General features: G+C 47.5%; 1 protein-coding gene and 1 long non-coding RNA gene across 2 annotated transcripts in view; both read left to right on the forward strand.

The window, feature by feature from the left end:
* Positions 1-5,769: 5,769 nt before the first annotated feature.
* The window catches only part of KLHL7 (kelch like family member 7), a 50,835-nt gene continuing 41,873 nt past the window's right edge, over positions 5,770-14,731 (forward strand). Inside the window, 1 exon segment of the mRNA XM_078150801.1 lies at positions 5,770-6,043. Coding sequence (XP_078006927.1) covers positions 5,924-6,043 — 120 coding nt within the window. The 5' untranslated portion in view covers positions 5,770-5,923.
* Positions 6,080-9,221, forward strand: LOC144456255 (uncharacterized). Its single transcript, XR_013485178.1, has 3 exons — positions 6,080-8,363; positions 8,756-8,991; positions 9,135-9,221. It is a non-coding gene; the product is annotated as an uncharacterized LOC144456255 (long non-coding RNA).

The raw sequence follows: 14,731 nt of genomic DNA on the forward strand, positions 1-14,731 counted from the left end.
GGATAGAGGCTGCAGTATTCCCATCCAACTCTCCCATTCTGTTATTTAAGACCCTATATAGCTGGCTGCTACCCCAACTATGATCTCATATACCCCTTCCATGTTCTTTATGATCCTACCTTGCTGGGAAATGTTGCCCTGTCTTTCTCAGTGTTTGTGCCTCTGTCTCTGTTTCTCCCCCAACCTCTGCCCCCTCCCTCATGCCTTTGCTTGCAGAAAGTATCATTTGCATTGAACTTGAAAGTGTGAGGAGACAAAAGGAGGAAACCTCCCAGGTTGTCTGAATCTAGGTGTTCTCTTCTGCTAAAAAGACTTTTCTAATATCTTTCTGAGGGGATCTATTGTCTGGTAATGAAGCCAAATGCAGCAGCCCTATTATTACCTCCTTTAAGGCCTGGGTCCTTTGCTTTCAAAGTCACCAAGCTGGGGTTGTTGGGGAGATGAGGGGTAGAATAGGAGAATGCCAAGTTCCATCTTACTTCCAAATCTTTAACTTAACTCTCTGACTCAGCTCTGTCCTTTAGAAAATTCAATAACTAGTTTTTTCATGAGAGACAAGGATGGCAAAGAGCATGATGCCTACCCCAAGTTGACTTGCTCTGGGTACACAGATAGTGATTAGCGACCCCAGGCTTCGAAGTTATGTCCTCTGATTGAATCTAACGTCCTTTCCGCCACACTAAGCTGCATGTATTGGGAAATTAACAGAAACAGGGCTGTGTAGCGGAAGGATTAATTTTGCAATCAGGAAATCTGGGTCCTAGGGCCAGAGTTTTTAGATGTTAACTTGCCATGTGATCTCAGGTTCACTTGAGAGTATTATTGAGAAATCAAAGATAGGAATTAAAGAAAACAAGAAAAAAAAACAAGTCCAGAGAAAGTCCCACTGGGGTCGGGGAAGGGCCTACAACGAATCTGGCAGGTGGCACTGTCTGCATGTCCAAAACAGAAAGGAATCCCTTACAGAAGATGCCTAGAATGCAAGGCAGCCTGGCACCCCAATCCTGTGGTTTGGAAAGTCTTTGTTTTTCTATTTCCTTCTGCTCTCCAGGATCATGTGTCTCATTGCCTAACATTGTCACAAGGATGCCTCATCCTCATTTCAAACTCAACATTCCTGACACAGGCCTGCTCTCACCCCTATGTTCCTGGACCTGGTTTTCCTCCTTCTGTCAGTAAGCTCAGACCTTCAGCCATCTCTGGCTCCTTTCTGTGTCAACTCCTATGTTATCCACAAATCCCACTGATTCTATTAAAAAAATATCAATCTAACAATCTCAATAAGACAAACTAAATTAAAAAGAAGGAACACACCCCAACATAACCACATAATCAGAATGACTGACATAAAAAATACACTTCGCCAACATCATAACTTGGTTATTCCATCTCCTAATGTCTCTTCTGTCCATTTACATGTAGTTTTATTGTCTCTGTATTTGTTATTCAATTGTTTTCAGTCTCGTCCAACTCTTTGTGACCCCATTTGGGGTTTTCTTGCCAAAGATACTGCAGCAGTTTGCCATTGCCTTCTCCAACTCATTTTCTGTATATAGAGATAGAAATGCTCTTCGCCCTGTATTACTATTTATTAGGGTTTTTCCCCTGGTAGTTTTCCTATTTCTCACTTTTAATGGTGCAGTAAGATTCCATTCTGTTGACATATGATAATTTGTTCTGTCATTCTTCAATCAATTTAATCCAACAAACATTTATTAAGCACCTACTCTGTGCAGGACCCTGTCCTAGTCATTGGTGATACTAAGACAAATATTAGTCCCTAACTTTGAGGAGTTTACATTTTACTGGGTGTCTACAAGTTATACAGACAAGTAAATGAACTGGGAAGCAGAGAAGGAGGAAGAGTGTTCCAGACAAGACGGAATGTCATGCATCTGTCTGTCTGAATTAATGGCTTGGTTTGTTTGTTTCTGAATCCACAGGGGTAACTGAATAGGGGAGATAATCAATTTCTTTGGTCCAGATTATCCTACCATTTAGTAACAAATGCTTCTCTACACGAGTAATTATTTTATTTGGCAGGGGGATAGTGCGAGTAAGTCAGCAGCCACACCAAGAAAGAACAAGCCCAAAAGCTTGTTGGAAGCACAAAATCTATATATACCAATGAGATGTATTGAAGGATTTCTTTTGAGGTGACTGAGGCCTCAGGAGGGCTGCAGGTTGAGAGCGATGCAAGTTCTTCAGATCTGGTTCTTAAGGTTTTGTTGTCATTGTTTGGTCACTTCAGTCATGCCAGATTCTTTGTGACCTCATTCTTTGAAGAGATGCCAGCGTGGTTGGTGGGCCTCCACTATCTGGGCAGCTCGCTGCCTGCTGTGTAAGATCAGTTAATGGGCTGCAGCCACAAAGATGGTTTTCCAACTTTCTCTTCTGATACAGAAAAGGTCCTATCTCTGAGATGTCTGGGATGAGAAGCAGCTAGGTTTAGTGGAATAAACAGCAGACAGATTAGGAGCCGGGAAACATTAAGTTGGAATCTCACTTTAGGCACTTAGTAGCTGTGGTTCAGTTTCCTCACCTGATAAATGGGGATGCTAATAGCATCTACCCAACAGGGTTGTGGTAAGAAGCAGATATGAGAAGGAAAATATAAATAACAAATGCGCTAATGTATGTAAAGGGATTTGAAAACTTTGAAGTATCAGGGAAATGTTAGCTATTATTATGTTTTACCAGTTTTATTCCACTCCCAGGGACTGGTGAGAAGCAAAGTGTGATAGGATGCCTCTGCTTCCTGATTGACGCATTGAAATCCTTGAGCTTTGACTTTGATTGCAGAGGAAATGCAACAGAAAAAGAAGGGGAAAGAGTATGACTCACCACTTGGCTGACTTTACAAATGAATTAATTAGACCTATTTTCATAGAGCTAGGTGCCTGCTCTCAACACTTTAGCTGGACTCTGGGAAGCATTTATCCATGAAAAATTTCCCAGAGCCCAGGCACTCACTCCCTACAAAAAGCTCCAAGCCCCCTAGAAATTTGGATTAGGGGCATCAAGCAACATTGGCAACATAAAGAACAATCTGACCATGAAATTGGTTCAAGGCCTACATTTCTGACTGAATTCTCCCAGCATAGTCTTTAGACCAGGGCTGGGGAACCTGTGGCCTCCAGGCCACATGTGGCCCTCTAGGTCCCCAAGTGCTGCCCTTTGACTGAGTCCAAATGTCACAGAACAAAGCCCCTTAATAAAAGGATTTGTTCTGTAAGACTTGGACTCAGTCAAAAGGTCGCACCCGAGGACCTAGAAGGCCACATGAGGCCTCGAGGCTGCAGGCTCCCCACCCTTGGTGTAGACCCTTTGAGTCTGGCCCTCTGCAAAGGACTGTACCTCAGGCCAGCTCTGACCCAGTTTGGCTACAATGCAATAAACAGTTTGTCAACAGAAACATCTGAAAAGCCCTTCTACTAATATGTCCTAAAGGGAGTGCTCACAATGAGGAAATCCCCAGATCCCTGAAGTATCCAAATCTAAGTTTTATAGTATCTCCTTTAGGGAATTCAGGTGGCTCCACAATTACTCTATGTCACTTGTATCTTCTGGGTTGTCTGGTATGAAGTCTGATACACAGTAGGCAATGAAAAAATGTTATCATTGGCTTACATTTTCAACAAGGAGTTTTCTCCAACTGAATTTGCCATCTAAGCCAGGCTGTACTTACCCAAGACTCAGCTCTCTGGCCTCCCTCATCTCTGCTTGAAGCTCTCCAGCAGGAGGACCCCTTGACCTCCTCAGGCAGTACATTTGGGACGGTTCTAATTGTTGGGAAGTTTTCCCACACATCAGGCTGAAGTCTGTGACTCTCTAACTTCTACCTAGTATTCCCAGTTCTGCCCTCTAAAGCCAGGCAGACATGACAATCCTTCAGAAACTTTTTTTTTTTGGTGAGGCAATCAGGGTTAAATCACTTGTCCAGGGTCACACAGCTAGTGAGTATCATGTGTCTGAGGCCAAATTTGAACTCAGGTCCTCCTGACTCCAGGGCCCATGCTCTATCCACTTCACCACCTAGCTGCCCTCCTTCAGAAAATTTTAAGACAGCTATCCTAAGCTGTCAAAATTTGAAGTGCTGGTGCCATGAATAACTGGGGTCTGGTCAGGAGTGATGCCCAATACATAATGTTTATTGTAAAGGCAGGTGTATCCCTATCCCCAGGGCCAGGGATAGGGTTGGACAAGACTGATGGGAGCTGTCTGCCCAGAGCTGTCCATGCTCACAGGGGCACAGGATGTCCCCATTAAGGCTAGTGGATGGTGGCTTCCCTCGGGCAGAGTCAGGTGGGCTCCCCCTGCCCCCTAGCGAGTCAGCCTTAGTGACCAAGCTGGCTGATCTGCTCTGGCTAAAGCTGGCTGCCCACTGGACAAAACCAGGAGTTTTTAAATACAATTTTTAGTATGGCAAGGGGAGAGGTTGGAGCTTTATTTCGACTACACACACAGTGTGAGCACAGACCATGCCCTGGAAACTTTCAGCTTATCTATGTGAAACTTGTGCCTGGAGGGTGTAACCAGTGGGTATGACTATGAAACTTCTGTGCTTCTTTAGATTAAGAAAGGAATTATTTTGCTGCCCCCCTCCCCATGCCTTGAAGTTACCTTCACATATAACATGGCACTCTAGGAATTTCATAAATTTCAGTCTTTGGTTCTCAGAATCTCAGGATTGGAAGAGGCTTCTGGGGCCTCCTCCTCCTCCAGCCAACCTGACCTAGAGTCATCCAACTCCTAGCTGAAACCTTGTGAGCAGGGGCCAACTACCTTCTGAGCCTTGCATTCCACTTTGCTTTTCCCTAGACTGCATCAAAGTCCACTCCCTCTGCAATTTCCAACCATAGATTTAGATGGGGAAAGGCCCCCAGCTTCTGGGCCAACTTTCCCATTTTACAGACGAGTTTACTAAGATTTGGGAGGTTAGGTTACTTGTCGAGGGTTACATAGGTCATAAGGATTTGAACCCAGACCCTCTGATTTCAAAACCAGCCCTTCCTGGGGACAGATCCTTAGTATTACCAGCCCTTCCTGTACTCCCTGCCCTTGGCCTTACACCCTACATGACATTCATACCAACATTCTTTAGGGTGGGAATGCTATTCTGGTTCCAACTAGACTGGAAGCAGACTGGAAAGTTATTAGCTCAAGAGAAGATTCATTGCCTCCGGAAAAGGCCACTTGAGATCCCTCTCCCTCCTCCAGATCTTCTGACCCCTCAGCCCCATTGCCTTCATCTCGGCATCCAAAACAAAATGATTCACTCGGTTTCCCTGAATTTGAATGGCTGTTGTTGGAAGACCACCCGAGGACCCTGGACTCCAATTCTGCATTTCCAGGCAAAGAAGCTACCAGTGACATGTGGTGGGAAATGCACTGGATTTTTCTTTAACTCAGGGGACTCGTGTTCCCCATTTGTAATTGAGGGGTATTAGATGACCTCCAAGGGCTTTTCCCCCCCTCCCCTCGGCCTCAGTTTCCCCATCTGCAATGGGGCGGGGTTGGAGCAGATGACCTCCTAGGGCCCTAGCCCTCGGCCTCAGTGTCCCCACTCGGGGGAGGCGAGAGGCCTGGCCCGGCCCGCGCAGCCTGCGCCCGGCGGTGACGTGGGTTCGCGGCGGGCCCTCCCCCCTTTATTCCTCTCCCCGGGCCCTCCGGGAGACCCTGTGCGCAGACTCGGCGGCCGGGCTCGCGTTCGGCCGGCCCAGCGTCGCCCGCCGCCGCGTTCTAAGGGGCGGGGGCGGGAGGGGCCCTGGGGCGGGCCGAGGGGCGGGGGAGAGGGCCCGGGGCGTTCCATCGGCCGCTCTCGGGGTTGTGCGGGTGAGTGTGAGTGTGTGTGCGTGCGTGTGTATGCGTGTGCGCGTGTGCGCGTGCGCGCGGGGTCGTGCCGCGCGTGTGCCCAGGGAGGATGGCAGCGTCCGGCGCGGAAAAAAGCAACAAGAAGAAAACCGAGAAAAAGCTCGCGGCCCGGGAGGAGGCCAAGCTGCTGGCGAGCTTCATGGGCGTCATGAATAACATGCGGAAACAGGTACCGCCCCCGGGAGGAGGGGCAGGGCCGGGGAGAGGGAAGGGGGAGGGGCAGGGCCGGGGAGGGGGAGGGGCAAGGCTGGGGCTCCCCTCCCCTGCGGCCCCTTAACTCTGCGTGGTTCGCGCTGCCCCCTCCCCTTCCGCCCCTACCCTGGAGTCGGACCTCAGAAGGCGACCCTCGGGCACCGCGGACGCGCCGCGTCGTAGCCTCCCGGCCTTGGAGCGAGAAGGGACCTTGACTTGCCCAAGGTCAACCGGGGAGTGAGAGGCCCGACTGGGATTCGAATTCAGGCCTTGCGACCCCCGTCTAGAGCTCTGCGTCAAACCAGCGTTTATGGTTGTTTAAAACAAAACAAAAACAAAAAAAGGCACACACTCTGGGTGCTGCACGTACTGAAACAAAATCGACCCTGCCCTCAGGGAGCTTACATAGAGAGGGGGTGGGGGGATACAAAGAGCTAAGGGAAACAGACCCCTGACCTCGGGAACTTACGTGGAGTGGGGGATGCAGCTGACCCCGGGGAGCTTATTTGGGGTGGGGGGATACAAAGAGCAGAGTGAAACAGACCCTGTCCTCAGGGGGCTTACATTCTTGGGGGAGGGGGCTTGTACAAAGAGCAAAGGGAAACAGACCCTGACCCCGGAGAGCTTACATTCTTTCGTTTGGCTAGAGAGCGGCCGAGTCCCTGAGCTGATGCCCAGGTGGCTTGGGTTTCTTGCTCTTTCCCTACCCCAGGGCTGACAGATGGTGCCATGGAACCATGGATTTGGCATCAGAAGCCCAGAATTTGAGTCCTCCCTCTCCCACGCCCTAGCTGTGTAACCCTGGACAAGTAATTTCACTGCTCCCTTTTTCCTGCTCCTAAGGTCCCCTCCAGTTCTAGATCTATAGGCCTCTGATCTTGGACATGTTTCTCATAGTGCTGCCAGGGAGGGAATTAGGAAAGGCTTCTTTAATCCACTAAATATTGATGGGGGCACTAGGGGGAAGGAGAATGTTGGTAGCAGTTAAAAACAAACCTTTCTGTTTATGTTTATCAAGAGCAGAAACGTTCACTAATGAACGTGGTGGTGCTTCATGGAAACAGTCTTGTTTCCCAGGTACCATCTTTTCTCCCTGGGACAGAAGAGAAATGAAGGTGTGTTTTGGAATAAACTCTGGTGATGAGTATAGACTTTAGAGCACTCCACTTATGAGCTGTTATTCAGACTTGCCCTGACATTCAAGGCCCTACCTCTAACCATCCATCCCATGGCAGATATCTGGAACAGCTCTCCAGGACAAATGTTGTTTCAGCCACACTGGGCTCATCACAATCCTCTTCTCACTGGGCCTTTACCCATCTACAAGCCTTTCCTTTTACTGTCCTTTCAGGCCCAGAATGGACTCTCCTTCCAATTCATCCACCTCCCATGTGTCTGTTCAAACCTTTGTCTTCAAGGGTCACCTTCTTCCGGAAGCTTTCCCTGTACCCAGTGGCAGAAATTGGTCAGCCTCCACACACCTCTCAGCGTGTGGCCTGCACTACTCACAGGTCACATTCTTGAACTGTAGCTATGCCCGTATGTTTCCTTGACTGTAGAAGGAGCCTCTTGAGGAAGGGACTCATCTTTCTATTCCCAGTACAGGACAGGGGCTTTAGAAGGGGAGAGAGAATGAGAAGTCTGCTTTGGGCTTGTTGAGCTTCGAATGACTCCGGGATGTCCAGTTTGAGGTGTCCAACAGACTGGTAGTTGGCAGGGGGGGACTGAAGCTCAGAAGAAAGAGTAGAGCCAGATGTGGACACCTGGGAGTCATCTGCACAGAGCTCCATCAACCCCTGGATGCTGAGCAGGTTGCTAAGAAAGGGTTAGGGTTAGAGAGTAGAGCTGAGGGCCCAGGACTGGGCTGTAGGGATGGCCCCCAGTGTACGCAGTAGGCACCTAATAAATGTTTGTGGAGTTGTACTGCCGCCACCAGCTTCAGTACTCTCCAGATAGAAGCAGGAGATGAGGTTTGCAATGGTTGTCTTCCTTTGGCATTGTTTGCATTGTTTGCATTGTTTTTACCAATGGAAAGTAGGAACATGAACCGTGGTAGGACAGTAGACAGTAGGACTTCTGTGAAGACATCAAATCTGTTCTTCTTCATTGTTGCTTATACACTTGGTGCCCATGGGGCACCCTGGCTTGGGTGCCAATTCCTGCTCTGTTCCTAGAGCCGATGGACTTGAAGTTCATGTAGCCCTTTTGCTTTGTGTAGAGGGAGGCTGAGGCCTAAGGGGCTTACCTAACTTGCCCCACATCACACAGGAGGTGAGCGTCAAGAAGTTTCCTTTAAGGTATGAGAGCCATGGGGCAGCAATTCATTTGGAAAAGCCACAGGAATGTTAGTAGGCAGGTAGCTGATCACTGCCCTGGCAGGCCACAGAGAGGGTGTCCAGGCTGGGAGAGGAGATAGCTGGGCCAGCTGTTCTCTACCCTGGAATGTGGGGGAAAGGGGGGTTCTGTTCAGGGCACCACATTTTAGGCAGGAGAGCATCCAGAGGAGGGTACCTAGCAGGGTGAAGGGCCTTGAGTCCGTGTCAAATGAGGCTACTTGAAAAAGTGGGAATGTTCTGCCTAAAGAAGAGAATCGTGGAAGTATGGGGGTGAGGGGGTTGGTACATTCTTCCAGTATACGAAGGGCTGTCATATGAAAGAGTGATGGATTTGCGTGGTTTGGTCCCTACAGCAACCAGGTCACCTAGTGCTTGGGGTCAGGACAAGGTTCCAGGCTGTCTGAGCTGCACCAATCTCCCAGAGCTGTCCCAGGCCTGGTGCTGAGATAGCTTCCCACTCACCCACGTTGTTTAGGCCTCGGCTGAATGTGTGCCTACCTGTTGTAGGGACGCTTTTCCTGTGGTGTGGGCTAGATCCTACAGACAAAGGGTCTGAATGCAGCGATTTCTGGGATTCGGGTGTTATCAGGTGAGGGCTCCTCTGTTTGGATTGAAATGGTTGTGTGGGTGACCTGTGCGTGGGGCCTGCGGGTCCCTGACGTCAGTGCCATGTCTCTCCAGGTACCCAGTTCACTAACTGAGCTAGATGTATGAAGCTCTTCTTTATATCAGGTACTAGGCCAAACACTGGACATAGAAATGCCAGCGAGGAAGCCGGTCCTTGCCTTCAAGGAGCTTACATTCAGCTGGGGGAAGACAACAAATGCAGCAGCCCTAGAAAGCTGGCTTGGCATGGCAAGGAGCCTTGGGAAAGTGGCTCGGAGCGTTGGGTCCCAGCAAGATCAGGCCAAAAGCTCCCCTGTCAGAGCTGGACCCACAGAAGATGCCGGAGCCATCGTCCGTGGGTGTGGACATGGAACCCTATCGGCTCATAACTCCGACAGGGACATCACTTTTTAATTTTTAACTTGTTTTACACTTTTTAAACATTGCCAATCTCAGGCAAAGTAAGGAACAGAATTGCAAATAAAACCTACAGATCCCAACTATTTATGTTTCAATAAAAGCCAGACACTTGACCAAACCTTGTCTGTTCTCTGTTCCCTTGCGGTCTCCCCCATTGGCGCCGCGGGTTCTTACTCTTTAGCTTTCTTTGTGGCTTTGTGTCAGACTTGTTACTTGGGCTGTGCAGTCACATTTTGTCACACACAACACAGGCCTCCTTATCTCCTGTCACCCTCTCTTTGGTCACAGAGGGGCTTCTAGCCTTCACTACTAGAAGTGAAGCAGATACAAATCTTTTTGTACAGCTTGGCCAACTGCTTTACACCGAATACTGTTTTTCTCTCACACAAGTCCCCTTTGGTACAATGTGGCCTTCCCATGCCCCTGTGCTCTGGGGCACGCCGCTGGACAATCTGCCTTTGGAGGACTAGCCTCACTCAGTGCCAAGAGGCTCAGCTCTGGGTTAACAGTCCCCTATGGCCCAGGTCGCTGGTAGATAGCAGGAGAGTCCCCATCAGCCAATGATGGGCCACTGAGGTGACATCCCTTCTTTCAGCAGAGATGGCCTAGCAGGGAGATGGGGGACCTGAAGGATGGGCCCAGTTTTATCATTGTATCTGTATGTTTTTACATGACTTCTTAAAGAAATGTGGCTGAAACTAGTATGCAGGTTAGAGAGATCTGAGGAAATGCTGACCATTAGATAGCTTTCCTTAGTTGTTGTTGGGGGTGTGTGTGTGTGTGTGTGTGTGTGTGTGTGTGTGTGTGTGTGTGTGTGTGTTTTAAGAGCAATAAATACATAGAAGCACCATTGTTTCAAAATGGCAGAACATTTGTTCTCCATTGTTTTCTGTCTGCCTTGCTCCAGATATCTTTGGAGAGATTTGAATGGGCCATGACAGAAGCTCTGGCATGTACTTCACTGCTTCTGGCAAGGTGATTAATTTGTCTTAGCTTCCTCATCTGAAACAAGGAGACTGGAGAAAGAGACAGGGACCCCCACCCACCCCCCAAGGGTCCTTCATCCACTCTGTGGATCTGGTTCACTCAAGCTCGGGACTTCTTAACTCTGTGTGTGTGTCTATGTGCAGGCACGAGAGCATGCTGGACCCCTTGGGCAGTCTGCTGAGGCCTATGGACCCCTTCTCAGAAGTAGGTTGCTAAAGATTTGAAAGAAATGCTAAATTTCAGTTAGAGATTAGTGAAAATAGAGGTATAGGGGTTTTCCCCCTGATAGTTCTTAGAGTCCTGCAGACTATAGGCTGAGAACCCTCTGCTTTATCTAGATAAATCTAATAACATAGAAAAATTTTGAGGAGAGAAGATGAGTATGAGAGAAAAAAGGAGCAAAAATTGGAAGGGGAGGGAAGGGCACAAGCCTAGGTTAAGCATCTACTAGCCAAGCACTGGACTCACTGCTTTACAGATGATCTTCTTTAATCAGTGAACTAGATCTCAAGTCTGTGTAGGTTGTACCGTAGAGTCCAGGTGGGGAGAATTGCCCAGCAGCAAATGTTGGAGAGTCTTTTGATGGAAAGGGGCATGGGCCATCACCAACATACACTCTCTTTCTCCTTCTCTCTTTCTCTTTGTCTCTGTCTCTATCTCTATATGTGTATGTATACACATATATAAACACACATTTATATGCATACATAAATATATTTTGTAATATATAAATATTTTTGTTTATATATGTGTGTGTGTGTATATATATGTATATATATATGTATATATATATGTATATATATATATATATATATATATATATATATATGTATGTATATGTACACACACACACATTTCCTTCTGTTCGGCACCATCAGAATAGACATTCTACAGGTTACATTCTTCAAGTAGAGAGTATACTCTTTGAGAATCACCCCACTGGCTAAGTTTTACATGAAGCAGGTACTTCATTGGTATTTGACTTGGCTAGGCAGAAGTCCAGCTAACCTTCTTTAACTAGCCCTTATAATTTGAATGGGGTTGAGAGTGTCACTGCCTTAATGCCTCCCAATTCCCTCCCTCTTCCCTTAGTCAAAGAATTCCTGCCAAGGCACAAACTTCCCAGAACATCAAAGGTAAATGAGGGAGAGGGAAAGCCTTCCGTAGACATTGCTTTTTCAATTATTTCCTGTTTTTCATAAGGGACAAAAGTTTGATTTCTTTAAAAAAAGGAAAAAAGCCTCAACATTTCACCTTTCTTTTATGGAAGAAATGGGGACTACGTTAGTTGACTGGAAAGCCCAGTAGTTTGAGTGTCAGGGACAGCTCCTGCTCAGTGCCATCAACTAGCAAGAGAAATTAACTGGCATCTTGGTCAGTTTCCTTGATTATAATTAAGAGAGTCAGACTAGGGGAACTCTCAAGGTCCAGGGGATTTTGAACTGGAAGGGAGGTTTAACGGGTCTCCTGTTCCAAGCCCCTTGTTTCTCAAATGACAAAACAGACCCCCAGCCTTGACCTTGGGAAGTAGCATCACCAAGGCCTTGCTGGTGCTAAGTGGCAGAACTCTGCTTAGGACTGGCTTCTGAGTTAAAATCAGGCTGCTTAGATGCAGAAAGGTAAAAATGGCAAGGAAAAAACCCTAAATAATCTTCTCCAGTAGTTCCAGCAAGAGTATTTTCTCAAAGGCTGCTTCTCCAAGCTAGGGGCTGGTGTTTGGCCCGAGTTAGCATAATGCTCCTGTCCATGGAGGGTCGTTTGGCCCTTGCTGGCATCGGAGGCACTGAGATGCAAGAGTAGAACACCATTAGAGAACTAAATTGTTGAAAAACAAAGATGCCACAGCATTATATTTAACTGGTCCAAGTAAGTCAGGAGTAGAGAGGGAATTTCTCATTCATCATCCTCATCCTCTTTTAACAGCATTTGGCAAAGAGTAGAGAAATTGGAGAATCTCATGAAGCTGAGACCAGCCAGAGACCTAAATTCAGAAGAGAATTTCTTAAAGATTGATGGCTGCAGAGAAAGTCCCATTAGCTCCCCCAGGGGGGAGAGGTGTGTGCATCATATTTTATTGATATATTTTTTTAAACATCCTTGTCAATTTTCAACCCCTCCTACATAGGGCAGAAAGGTTGTTAAACAGAGCAAATCAACCCATCCATCCCACGAGATTGTGCTGGAGAGCTTGGCCTCCACCTGCACCTGCAGGCCACCACCTCTTAAGAAGCCTCCTTGACTATTGAGCTGCCAAGGACTGCGCTGGTCAGAGAGCAGAGGGTATCTGATGCTTTCCCAATTCTATTGCGATCTTGTGTGGATTGCTCTCCTGTATCTTTATTGTGCTCACACTAGATCTCATGGCCATGTGGCTCTCACAGCAGGCAGCAATGAGTGGTCTCTGGCAGGCTGAGGGCAGGAGGCTGGAGGTCTAAACCCCCAAATCCCATTAAGTGAATGTTTACTAAATGCTTGCACTGTTCCAAGACTATGGCAGGCATCAGGGATACAAAGTAGAGGACAATGTATCCTTTCCTTGGCCTCTCTCCATTCTGACCTCACAGTAACAGTTGACCGTTGATGACTCCCTGTGCCTTCTTGATGCTGCCCTGTCCTTTGGGCTACTGAGATCCTAAGTTGCTCTCCACTGTCCTTTCTCTGACTCCTCAGTCTTAATTGGGTACTTCCTTGGGTTCTAGTTCCAGCCCTTATTCCTCCAGTCTCTGCCATGACAGTCTTATTCATTCCCATCCCTTCAGTGTACCTCTCCTGGTTAAGCTCAAAATCTGCAGGATAAAACTGACTTTCATAATCAACTGATCTTTCTATCAGTGGTTCTCTCCCTCCCCCTTCCTCTCTCCCCTTCAGGACCCAGCTCAAGTGTTACTTCCTAGCTCTTTCCTTATTTCCCCTCTCCTTTTTGGAATAGTTTCACCTTCATTTTCAAACATATCTTTTCTTCCTCCCCAGTTATCCTTTGTCACAGAGAGGTGGGGGTGGGGGAGGAAAGAAATTAGGAAAGACTTATTAAGTATGTGCTCTTTGCCAAGCACTGCTAAGTGACTTACAAATGCCTCATTTCACAAAAACTCTATGAGGGAGTTGTTATTATTAACCTCAGTTTACAGTTGAGGAAACTGAGGCACACGCAAGCTAGTAAGTATCTAAGGCGGGATTTGAACTCTGGTCTTTCTGATGGCAGGCCTGGTGCTCTATCCACTGTGCCACTTAGCTGCCTCACTTGTTTATTTGCATAAATTGTTCCCTTGGTCTGCTCTCTTGATCCTGCATCACATCATATGAGTTTTTCCAGATTTCTCTGAAATCTCCTTCGTCATTTCTTATGGCAAAATAGTCGTGTCCCATTACATTTACACACATAATTTGTTCAGCTGTTCCGCAGTTGATGTGCAGCCTGCCCCCCCATGTGGATTAGGGTTGCTTGGAGCTCTGAAATATCAGGGTACAGCGCAATGTCCACGCACTCAAACCTTCCATGGGCAAGTCTGGGGGCAAGGTTTATTGTAATACCAATAGAAGCAGGCTGGGTTCCTAGTAAACCTGCAGCTTAATGGGAGTGAGACTGATGCTTATATACAAAAGTGAAAGTGAAAGGATCTGGATGGGATTAAGGAGTGGTAAGCAGTCTGGGGTGGGCCAGGTGGCCCAGTGAAAGGAATAGCAAGTAAACTAATTAGATGATCTAGGTGGACTGGGGTGGGCCAGTTGCCTTGGGCAGAGGTGCCAGTGATCTGGGCTGCTGAAAGTGATGGGAAAATTCAGGGACTGGGTTGCTTTCAAAGATATGGTCTAAGCTTTGGGCTGGGGCATTAAAGATAAAAGCAAAGGCTAGCCCTGTTCTCTGGGAGGCATAGGTGAGGCTGTTATCTGCACAGCTCCTTTGTGGACTGACCAGATCAGTGGACAACAAGCATTAGACTGAATCCAACCGTCACAGAACAAATCCCCTTAATGAAAGGATTTGTCTGTACAACTTTTTTGACTCAGTCAAAAGGCTGTGCCCAAGGACCTTGAAGGCCACATGTAGCCTCAAGGCCACAGGTTCCCCACCCCTGGTCTATTCAAATCTAGTGTGTTTTTGGTTTTTTTAAGTGATGGGAGAGACTTGGGAATTTTTATAAGCAGCAAGGAAGAAACTAATAGAAAGGAAGAATCTGAAAATCTGCGAAAGGTAGAGAGTGAGTGGGAGAGGGGATGGGAGCGAGAGCACATGTCGGGTGATTGACTTGGGCAGCCACTTCATCATCAGAGACTGGAGTGGAGGTGATGGAGGATAATGTCCCAGGCAGGGAAGT

Source organism: Phascolarctos cinereus, unplaced genomic scaffold, assembly GCF_003287225.1.
Source record: "Phascolarctos cinereus isolate Bilbo 61053 unplaced genomic scaffold, phaCin_HiC Scaffold_1;HRSCAF=81, whole genome shotgun sequence".
NCBI lineage: Eukaryota > Metazoa > Chordata > Mammalia > Diprotodontia > Phascolarctidae > Phascolarctos > Phascolarctos cinereus.